This window comes from Coffea eugenioides, chromosome 1 (assembly GCF_003713205.1).
Source record: "Coffea eugenioides isolate CCC68of chromosome 1, Ceug_1.0, whole genome shotgun sequence".
In the NCBI taxonomy this organism is placed as follows: Eukaryota; Viridiplantae; Streptophyta; class Magnoliopsida; order Gentianales; family Rubiaceae; genus Coffea; species Coffea eugenioides.
The window spans coordinates 4,168,772-4,179,986 of record NC_040035.1 but is presented as its reverse complement, the minus strand read 5'-3'; the positions used below and the strand labels follow the sequence as shown (position 1 = coordinate 4,179,986).

Below are 11,215 nucleotides of genomic sequence, written 5' to 3'. Positions count from 1 at the left end.
TGAACTCGAAAGTGGTATAGAATTTTCGTGTTAACTCAGTGAAAGCAGGTAAAACAATGGAAGCATAATTTGTCCAACCAATGGCGGTTATCCTCCTAAGGACCTCATCCCTAATGTTTAAAAGGTCGAGTGTGGGGCCATGGATGAATTTACAAGGACTAATTTTCCTTGTACACGCAGCGGCATACCGTTCCTTATCGGCTGCCCTAGTGAAGGTCAAATGTCCGCCAAAGTGGGGCGGAGAAGAGAGGTGAACCTCCCTGTTCCTCCCAAGGCGGGTCCGGGGACCGCCCGAAGCAGTTGCTTGGGAAGATCCACTCAAAGGGATAGTGGGTTGTGGGGACGAAGTGGATTGTTTGTTTTAGCCATTGACACCAGTAAACAGGACAAGAACAAGATACAAACACTCAAAATAAGTCAACCAGCACCTCAATTAAATAAGGGGTCCCCGATCACAACTTCAAATACAGACAACTAACGAAACAGACAACCAGACAAACAAAACAATTAACGATGACTACCTACACACAGCAAACACACAAATATGAATTAAACAGACCAACACAGCAAAACTCTCCAAACACAAACGATTTTGATATAAAATTAAGTAGACAGTCAGGAGTAGCAAAATACGAATTCACAGTATCCCAAATAGGCACCAATTATCTGTCCTCAGCTAAAAATTAAATGTCTGTCCTCAGCTAAAAGAAAGATAAAATGAGGGAAAGAGATAACCGGAGTTTGGGAGCAGGCAGGGGCGCGGTGGAGATGGCAGTGGAGGTGGCGAAGCGCGTGGTTGAAGTCACGGTCCCAGGAAAATCTCGAGAAGCTGCTCCCTACTTTTGTAAAAGTTGTATAGTGAAAAAAATAAATAAATTGTGAAGGTTAATCAGCCAAGAACTCGTGAAAAAGAGATGACCTTAAGAAGAGCATACTTAACCTGTAGAATATTCAACACTTGATGGTGCATAAATACCGGAGTCAGTGTTGTCCAATTTTGTTGTTCAAGTAGAGTACTTCCATCTGGTTGTCCATTACATGAGATAAATGATGTACTGAAGCTTATCTGACAAGATATTTATAAGGGCTCGTATACATGTCATAAGTTCCATTAAGCAAATGTTTCGTCATATGAGGACTATTGTAAGGCTTAATGGTATGTACACGTGCAACTTACTGATCATATCTTATAAGGTTCCATCTTGTGCACCTTGTCATGGAACCCGAGAGCATTTCTAGAGTGACAACAAGAAAACAAAACGAGAAATTCTGTCTCTAGTTTCCTTGAGAAGATTCAACAAAGACAACTGAAGGAGTAGCCTTTACTTCATCCAAGAAAGGGAAGTTAATAGGCAAGGATGCAAACTTTTCAACAGCGATGTTCATCCATATATAATTTGGGAGGACACATGGTGAACTACTCATGGTTGCTGCTCTGCCAATGATTTTCATCCTTATAAGAATAACAGGGAAAATTATAAAAAATTTGAACATTAAAAGAAATGTCAGTACCTGTGAATACAAATGGTAAAATAGGTAAGCACCTTTCTTCTGTTGACCTGATTGTGCTCAAATCATCTGTTTGGATATTGGTTTTAATGGAAAAGAGTTTAGCATATGGTACTTTAGTAAAGGCCAGTATTCAGATTCTTATAACAATTACTCACAAAAGACAAAATGTTTTAAGTTTACCAACTAGATTTTAACGAAAAAAGTGTAATTCTTTCAACAAGCCGAAAGAGAATTTGGAAATGTAGCAACAGCTAAAGAGTGAAGCTTGGGAAGCAGATAGATTTACCGTCTTTTGGTACCTTATAACATACTGCTGTGGATAACCCACGATTAAACCCCAAGTGTTGTTGGTAATGCCAAATTTCTAATGATGCCCATGTATAAATTTTTTTATTATAGGCTCGAATATACTGAAGAAAGTAGAGATTGCAAAGATTCATTATTGAGTTGCCTAAAAATACATAGACAGAGAAAGATGCACCAAAATTTTGAATGGGTATACATTCTTTGAACTGGCATCATCCTATACCACTTAATTGACCTCAAATGATCACAAATCCAGCTTTCTTCAATCTTTCTACATTTCAAGTTGATCAATTTTTATTGCAGCAAGCAAAGTGAAAAACAGGAGCAGAATTTGCGTTTCGCCAATATATAAAGCACAAACAAATGATCAGATTGCACCACGAAGGCCAGAATAAAATTGAAGCCCTCTTCCAACTTGCTCTGAACTTACCCTTCAAGATATTTTTTAAAAAAAATGTTTTTATATAGACTTGGTAACATAAATGCTGTTCCAGCATTTTCCCCTTCCCAACTTTGAGGAAAATATCCCCATCCTAACTCCATTTCCAGTATTGAACAGCCCATTTGATGCTGAATGTAAAACATCAAAAGCTATAACAGGAAAGAAACCGCTATATATGATCTGACCAACACGTGACTTGGAAAACTTTAGCTGATTTCCAATCCACAAAACACAAACCTTTCCACAAAAAAACTAGACAAAATTTATCCAATTCATGCACAGAGACAAAAGAATCAACAGAATTCAAGTAATTTAAACACTTATATGTCAGCAAAGGAAAGGAGCAAACAGAATTTTATTCTTTTATACCAATTACGATGTAAATCAGTAAAAAAAAAATGCACAAAGATGCAAACTTTACCTAAAATTGATGCGAGCAGAGACTGCTGGAAGTCTTTTATCCCTACAAGATGGAATCTCTCGGAACATAGAAACAGGCAACTTCTCAGACAAAAATCCCCACTTTAAATTCAATCCCTTTTGAGCTTTCATCAACTTGGATGGCAGTAATAGGAAGCCACGGGAAGTGCTTCTTCACCTAAATTCCAAGAACAGTAGAAACCTGCCCTTTTACCCAATCTTCCAGTTATAATTCTGTCATAGTAAACCAAGTTAGTGAACTGAACACAGCAATGGTAGTGACGGTGTTGTCTTCCAAATCAAGAGAATAGGGCTCGACATTTTCTGGGATGAGACCCTTTAGGAGGTTGTAGCTTGGGAGGAAGTCATGGACATCCAGGGCTGAGGTCTTGAGGGCGGTTGGGAAGAAGAAGAAGACTGAAGAGTGGTAGAAATTGCAGTTGTGAAGAAAATGACAAAAACTACAACCAGGCTAGTTTGAGTGTGCTCAATGAAAAAAGGATTAGTCCTCCCTGTGAGTGTTTCGTCCCACATGAAGCTTAGTATGAGTGAGTAGCAAGATTTAAGGTCCTCACTTGCCTTCCAGTCTGCAATTGCCTAGGTAAATCTTGTGGGTCTCGTCTTAAGTTAAGTGAGACTCTCTTTGGTGTACGTTGAGTGTTAATTAGATTATCTCCTGTATTGTTGATTGTTGAAAAAAAACTACAACTTTATTGCGAGGTTAGTTTGAATGTGCTCAATAAAAAAATGATTAGTCCTCCTTGTGAGTGTTTCGTCCCACATCGAAGCTTAGTATGAGTGAGTAGCAAGATAGCAAGATTTACTTATTTATAGTGAAAATTCTGAGATTATTATCTTTTTTGGAAAACTTTTTTCTTTTAGGGAATATCCCTTGAAACTACTTTTATGTTTTTTGTTTTAATCCCTCAAAAAAAGCGCTTCTGACACAAGTATTTTTAACAAAAATATTTTTAAATTACCAACAATTGGACTCTTTAAATTATGAAAAATTAGTTATCAAACATTTTAGAAATACTTTCAGTGTTTAAAAGCGCTTTTGTTTATAAATGCACCGTAACCCTAAATGGGGTACATGACATTTCAAAAATTATTACAAGATTACTTCTGTTTAAAAACCAAAAAAAAAAAAAAAGACTCCTATAAGCTCTAAAAAGGTCTAATCGAAAAGGAAATTGGTTTCTTTTATAATTTTTTTCCCTTTTGGGTAGAAGAACGATTTAGTATTTTTCTCCATTTGATCATTCTATACATCTTTTTTTCTTTTTTGGAATAAAAATTTAGGAGGAGTAATTATCTCATTCTAAGCATAAGATGGATTCCAGTTATGATTATAGAGTACATTTCATGGTAGAAATTTAGTTGAAATTGTATAGATGAAATTGATGGATAATGAAGTGTCAACATTTGTTCTACTTTTAAATGTTGTTTTGATAAATGTATATCTTTATTTTGTTAATATATACATTGTCCCCTATAATTGTGTCTGCAAATTTTAAACACAAATACAATGGGTTTGTTTGGGCAAAGAAAATTTGTAAGATTTATTTCAGATTTTGTTTTGCTTGCATCATCCACACAATTTCCAATCACCTTTTTATCTCACATACATCACATCACAAAAAGTACTACAGTAACTGGATCAAATAAATCATCCAAATAAATTCTTATCCAAACAAACTTAATGTGTTTTATCCATACAACACATCAAACAGCGTACCCAGATTGATAGGGACCTTAAAATTCATAATACTACAACCTGCATTATCAATTATTTCCAACAATCACAGGGAAAGGAAGCTTCATATTTTGTTTCCTTCTGCTGCATAGGAGGTTAACCTTCCTCCAAGTTTGATATGCATCAGCCAAATTGACCTATGCAGCTATTTCAACCCTAAGAGAAGAAAATGCAAATATTTTAGCTTCCATTGTTCAATCTTTGTTTTTTCATTCCTCCATTTGTTGTGAAAGGGATCACGGCTCAGATGCTCAATCAGAAGGGAGATACTGGTAAATTACCCCAGATAAACTTAAATGCCAATGAGATCCACTCAGATGATTCCTTATTCTTCTTGTTGTTGGGCATCCCCAACTGATCACATCTGCAGCATGTCTCAGAGCTAGCCATGAAGGAATTGCCTTCAAGGCAAAAGAACTAGAAGGGTCACCAAATTCCAGAAATTCAGATGCACTCATCAAAAGCATTAAGGCCATTGCATGAAACTTAATCCCATAGCTGTGTAAGTATAATCTTCAGCTTTGAAATTACCTGTTAGTGCTCATCATCTCACTAAAGCCAATGCATCAAATAACATTTCATTACGAGTTTTAGCAAGAACAAGCATTTAGACTAGAACATAACAATACCATTAGCTCCACAAGTATCTATAGATAGTTTTTTGGAACACTTCTGGTTGATGAGCCTTACAGGGAACTCATCTTAGGTACACTTAAGACTTTATTTTTCCCTTGCGAGTTCACCAAGAACGTCAGCTAGGAAATACGCTTACATATATATATCTACAATTAGGTTCTTAATATTCTAACCAGATAGTACATCTTCCACCACGGCCAATAGTGGAAATCCTGATGGGCTTAAGACTGTAAAAAGGATATGCCTACAGGGTACCTCCAGCGGCTGCTCAGTATCTTCAACCATCTACTCAGTTATGAGCAGCTGGACATCATCTACAGGAGTTGGCAGCTATGACACGAGAAACAGAAAATGAAACCATATTAGTATCTGTTAGATTGAGCACAGAACTAGCTGCTTACAAACACTGACACTATCAAGAAAGAGAGAGAGAGAGCATCTTACCTGAATGTGAAAAAGAAATTTATGGCAAGTGTGAAGGTGTATCAAAAAACATACATATATAAGAGTAGCGCTTAATACAAAGAGAGCCTCAAAGTAGCAGTATTATAGTCTAGGAAGGCGAAATGATGATTTACAGATTTTATGATGAGAATTATGCTGACTAACTAAAGAACATATTTCTGCTTTAAAACACAATAATTCAAGGAAGTTTCACCTAAAGTAAGAAATGATTTCCTTAGCAAGGGTGCCTCTTTTTCTGTTGCATTGACTGATAATCTTTAGTTTAAAAAACAAAACATTAAACATCAAGTAAGAACCAATAACCCAGAGCCAAGGTTTAGTAGGCAAAACAATTACAATCTGAAAGCTAAAGTATGAGTGTCCAAAATCAACACAGTCGAATCAAGTCAGATCTTCACAGTTTTTGAATTCATAGCTGCAGATGGAAGAAGCCTTTCGGAAAGAAACAATTGAAAATTAACCAGCCATAATTGATAAGTGAGAGAGAATCGAATGTCCATGATGATTTGCTATTTCTTCAAAAATATGTAAAAGGGAAATAACAAAGGCAAAAGACTTATCCCAGTGTTCATCTAGATCATGAAGTATATTCTGTCAAAAGGGTAAACCTTCTAGACTAGTCAGAGTCATACTTCAACAAAGATATTGGATAAGAGGCAACAACGGAGAGATTACATAAACAACGTAGAAAGATTACAGCGAGATAAAATATGATGCCACCACATACTTAGAAGACAAGCTTAAAATAGTAGGTTTTCCATGCAAAAACATGCTTTATAATATAATAATCCACATTAACAAGAGCTAGTCGAATGTGAAGAAGCTAAGAGAACCTTGGTCTCGGGTGAACATTTTAAGTGACAGCATAAGCAACATGTCCGAAAGCTTCAGCTGAGTCACCTAAACCTAGCCTGCCAGTACTACCGTCAGTAACCTCTAATCAGTATGCGACTTGGTGCCATACAAGTTGCGGCCTAACCGAATTTTTAAGAGACAACCATTTTCAAACCATCTCAATCAATCCTAGCCTAGAATGTCTGCTATACTTCTTATGAAAATGAGAAAGGAAAAAGAGTCTGTCATATGTTGGTCAACAGCTCTATGCGGTTACTGATTCTTCCATCCAGTCACTTTCAGAAAACTTGAGAGCGACATTTCATGGTTGTCTTGGTACAAGCAACACTGAGACTTTAAGTCCAACTAATTCTAATTAATGGAGCATTTTTTAAAATGTTTTCCAAGAGGGGAGGGATGGATTTAAGAAGCAAGGAGGGAGAAGGGGGATTTGAATCCAAAACCTCTGATTCCTAGGGCCTCAACCTTAGCCACTACACCAAGGCCACCTCGGCTAATTAATGAAGCATTTATTTGTACCATCTGTGAACGTTTTACAAATTTTGCAGCAATCCACCATTGTAGATAGAGCCATTTCTCGAGATGTACTATAATTTCAAAAAGATGATTATACAAATATTTTTCAAAATTTAGCCTTATTGGTATTATTTCCTTACCCCAAGATAGGACCCTAAATTTTAAAGTATACTGAGAGGGCAGTCCTAGTAGAAATAATTTGGGTTTCAATTACAAGGTCAGTGGATAGAGAAAATGGCAAGCAATCTTAAGAGCTCAATTTGGCTAGCTATCTAACTCAACAGATTATTGCGAGCACAAAGCCCATAAAAATGTATCTTTGTTGACTTCATCTGTCAGAAATACCAGATAGGATGTACCTGCACAGAGAAAATGCCCTCAGTCGAATTCTATTTGTTTAAGGCACAATGCCCCTTTCTCAACCGATATCTGTATCATATCAGTCCAAAGGATTAATTGCGTTACCAAAAAGAGGAAAGAACTCCACACAAGTAAACTGATCAGCATAGCTACTCCAGTGAGGGATTATCTCTGTAAAAGCTGCTCAAATCCAAGAACTAGAACATTTTAGTCGCCATCCTAAAATAGGCTCAACATTTACTCTTCTCATATTCCATAGATATTGTTTTCGCAACAGTTCGTGTCCTAGATAGTGTCTGTCAAGTATAAGCCCATATTTGTTGACTCAAGAGTTATCTGCCGTGTCATACAAAAAACACACCATGATAATTGCTTCATTTTGTTCTTTCTATAAGTGACCACATTAAGACAAACAGAATTTGGTCCTAATTTGCTTGTCCTATTCAGTTATTTGCTTGCCACACTTGATTGTAAAATGCAGTAAAGATGAAAACTCCCTTCCTCTAGTGATGCTACTTTCATGTCGGATAAAAGGCCAACTGCCGAAAAGGGGAATTAACTCCACACAAGTAAACTCATTACTTGCATTACGTAGCAAAATCTCTTTGAATCTGCTTCAACTTCAACAACTCACGAAACAAATTCGATTATATCTACGGAGAGGTCAAATATATCTTTGCTGACTACCACTAGCTTAAATGTTGTATACAGCCTAGATCTACATTCATCACATATTTATTTTCACTGTGAGATGTGCTTAATTGCAGAAGACCGGCCGAAACATGGGAAACCAGGATTAACCTATCAGTAAGGACAGACTAGCTAAAAATCTCTCCATCAAGCCAGTCAGAAGCTAGAACAGGGGGAAGAAAATTATTACATCTCACCCACATACAACAAATGTGCGCCAAATCCAACAGAAGAATCTGACTAGCATCACTTGTGACACTTCACATCTACATACTCCAAATATACATGAAAAAACGCCTGCTCCCCCAATTACCTTACAGCCTTCCCTCTGGTGATCTAGTCCTTCAAGGCTCATAAAATTTTAACGCCGCCAGAGGAAAAATTACATTATTTCAGTTTCAAATTGAAGCAAAATAGTCATACAATAGACACGTCCAAATTTGACCGAATCATCATCAATGAAAGCCCATAATCTATAGCCAACTAGCAAAGAAAACCAGAAACAAACTTCTACAATCCTCAAACAGCATGGTCTATGCCTATAAAATCAAGAATATCATCAACAACAGAAAATATAGTGAAGTTCAGATTAAATCACTAAAAAGATAAAAACTCTATGCATATCCATTAAAAAATTCAAAACTTTTATGCAGCTGTATCACAATATTGAGAGTAGAACACATTCAGTCAATATCACCAATACCTAGAAAAGTCAATAAATTTAAGCTGACCCCAAGAAAGAACGATACCTGAAAAACATTCCTCAAGGACTGTCCACACAAAGCCGTCTCGTCTCTGCAAGAATGAACAGTTTCAAACTGATCCACATCAAGTTTCTTGTTTATAAACCCAACAGTAAAATAGATATTATCAGAAGGAGGCAAATCAACTTTGATCTCATCAACATCAAACCAAAACAGAAATCTTCTAACTTGAACGCCTTTTAACTCAGTTATGGCCCCAATACTGAGCTTCCCAGTAATTTTCTTTTCATAATAAATCAGATAATCAAACTGAACATAACAGGGCTTTTCCAGATGAACTTCAAAAGCCCCATCTTCAGAAAGACTGTAGGATGTTACTGAGTCTGGTAAAAGCCCAATTGGGAGACCATACTTTTGGAGTATTTCATAAGCTGTGGGTTCTGATGCCTCTCCAGAAACTGAGAAAATTACTGATGAAAACAACAGGATTAGCAGTAGTGTTAATGGGAGGTTACAAAGCTCAGATTTTGGAATCAAACCCATGATTTTTTTTTTTTTCTTTCTTGGGTTCTTGTTTTTCTGGCTTTGTTCTAATTCTTCAAGATGATGGTACAGGGGAGTATTTTGGCAGGTTATAGATCTCCAGTAGAAACTTTTGCCTTTTGATTTCGTAGGTCCTGTAGAAGCGCTGTTTGTGGGGAAAAGTTTGGGACATGGAAATTTTTGTCCAATATCCGATGTACTTGGACCATGATTTGTCTTTTTTTTTTTTTGGTCAAAAGGACCATGATTTATCCGGTCAGGGGTCTTTCTATTTTGTATCTGGTCAGAGATCTTTCTCTTTTTTTATTTTGGAAAATTTAATCTCAGCATGATTTAAAAAAAAAAAACTTTTATACATGTTCTTTAATTATATATAATTATATCTTTCATCTCACAAACACACATAAATCGTATTTTAAATGAACGAATTAAAAATTCAATAATTAAATAGACTCTTGAGTTTTGATTCTTTAGAACATGTCTAGTATGTAATAAAATCTCTACAAATTAATACTCGATAAATTAATTATAATATAAATCATAGTATAAATATAAAGTCGGAGCCCCAAAGAATTAAAAGTAATACAGCATTAGATTATTTTATTTGTGATTTGCCATTATTTAACAAAAGGAAAGGCATGAATGTTTGATAGGGTAACTTTTTATATATATCTAACACATCAGATTTCTTTCTTTAATTAGAAATCACATGGCTTTTTCATATTTTTGAGATAGATTTATATATTTATTTGATTTATTCTCGACGGCTGTGTTTCAGCTAATCGGCTAAGGTGTCCCTCATCTAGTAGACAATACATCTTGTGCCTTTCTCTGTTGGGTCCTTTGAGCTCTACTTATTAAATGTAAATTCTTTGGCTGATTCTGTGTTAAAAAATTTGAGACTAGAGAGATGACAAAAGGGTGATACGCAAACCAATGCCAAGAAAGGACAAAGGGTTAATGCAAATGGATGGAATTGGGTTGAGATGGACTTCTTTTTTCTTGTTCTTTTTTTTTTTTTTGGTATTCTTAAACTAGAGGAAAATTTTAGATTATCTATTTATGTTAATGAATTTGACATATTTATTTAGAAAACTATTTTTTTTCTTTTTGAATCATATATACAAGGGTTAATTACAAAAACTCCTAGTAAATTATATGTATTTTTGCATTTTGGCCTCTTATATTATTTTTTCTCATTTTATCCCCTAAATCGTTAATTAACGCTAATGCTATATAATGGTAAAAACAAAAAGATACTTATATCTTGAATAGTTAAATGCAATAATTCCCACAGTTTATTTTGCACTTTTATCGTCCAGCATCATGTTTTTCTAATTTGTCTGTTTGTCACTAAAATTATTAGTCAACTCTTATATTTTATAACATCCAGAACAAATAATATCTAAAAAATCAATATCCCTGACATAGTAATGGAAAAATAATATATTCAAAGATATGGTCCTAATTAAGTTTCATCCCATATTTATACTTTTTTTAGATTGAGAGAAATGTCTTGCTAATTTTACATAATAATGGGAAAATAACAAAAATAGTTATTTAAAAATTAATATGTGAAATTATTATTAAGAGTTTAAAAATGCTCGAATATTAGCAGTTTCTCATTATGAGTGTGCATGTGTTTGCACTTTTCTTTCAATAGCTATATATATATTCTTTATATGGGAGTATTCTTCTCCTTTTTTTGCTGGTAATACTTAAAAAAGATAAAAACACAGTTGATTTGGACTTCAAAGTTTCTGAGATCATTTTTTTTTATATATAGCATGATTGGATGCTATTAGAAATTGTTTGGATTGCTATAAATCTTTCTGAAAAAATATTTTGTTGCATCATAAGCACGTTTCTCAATCATCTTTTTATTTTTTCAACTACTTTTTATTTCACAAACATCAAATCACAAAAATTATTACAATAGTTTAATTTTTAAAAATTTTCAAATAATCTTGAATCCAAACAAATCCAATCTATAGACCTTTAATAATATTT

The 11,215-nt window shown here is 34.9% G+C and overlaps 1 protein-coding gene and 1 long non-coding RNA gene across 2 annotated transcripts; both read right to left on the bottom strand.

The window, feature by feature from the left end:
* Positions 1–280: 280 nt before the first annotated feature.
* On the bottom strand, positions 281–2,952 carry LOC113758190. The gene is made up of 4 exons (XR_003466635.1): positions 2,682–2,952; positions 1,513–1,578; positions 941–1,435; positions 281–836 (listed from the first exon to the last, which is right to left on the bottom strand). It is a non-coding gene; the product is annotated as an uncharacterized LOC113758190 (long non-coding RNA).
* Positions 2,953–4,985: 2,033 nt separating this feature from the next.
* LOC113775744 lies at positions 4,986–9,347 on the bottom strand. Its single transcript, XM_027320741.1, has 2 exons — positions 8,708–9,347; positions 4,986–5,402 (listed from the first exon to the last, which is right to left on the bottom strand). The coding sequence occupies exons 1-2, from the start codon at positions 9,203–9,205 to the stop codon at positions 5,358–5,360; spliced, it is 543 nt and encodes a 180-aa protein (XP_027176542.1). The 5' UTR covers positions 9,206–9,347; the 3' UTR covers positions 4,986–5,357.
* Positions 9,348–11,215: the final 1,868 nt, after the last annotated feature.

Bases quoted from the DNA above. Each gene is read 5' to 3' on its own strand.
- LOC113775744 (XM_027320741.1), bottom strand. From the start codon at position 9,205: ATGGGTTTGATTCCAAAATCTGAGCTTTGTAACCTCCCATTAACACTA. The intron at 5,403-8,707 runs GTATCGTTCTTT...CTCGTGTCATAG, and splicing joins CCTTGAGGAATGTTTTTCAG to CTGCCAACTCCTGTAGATGA.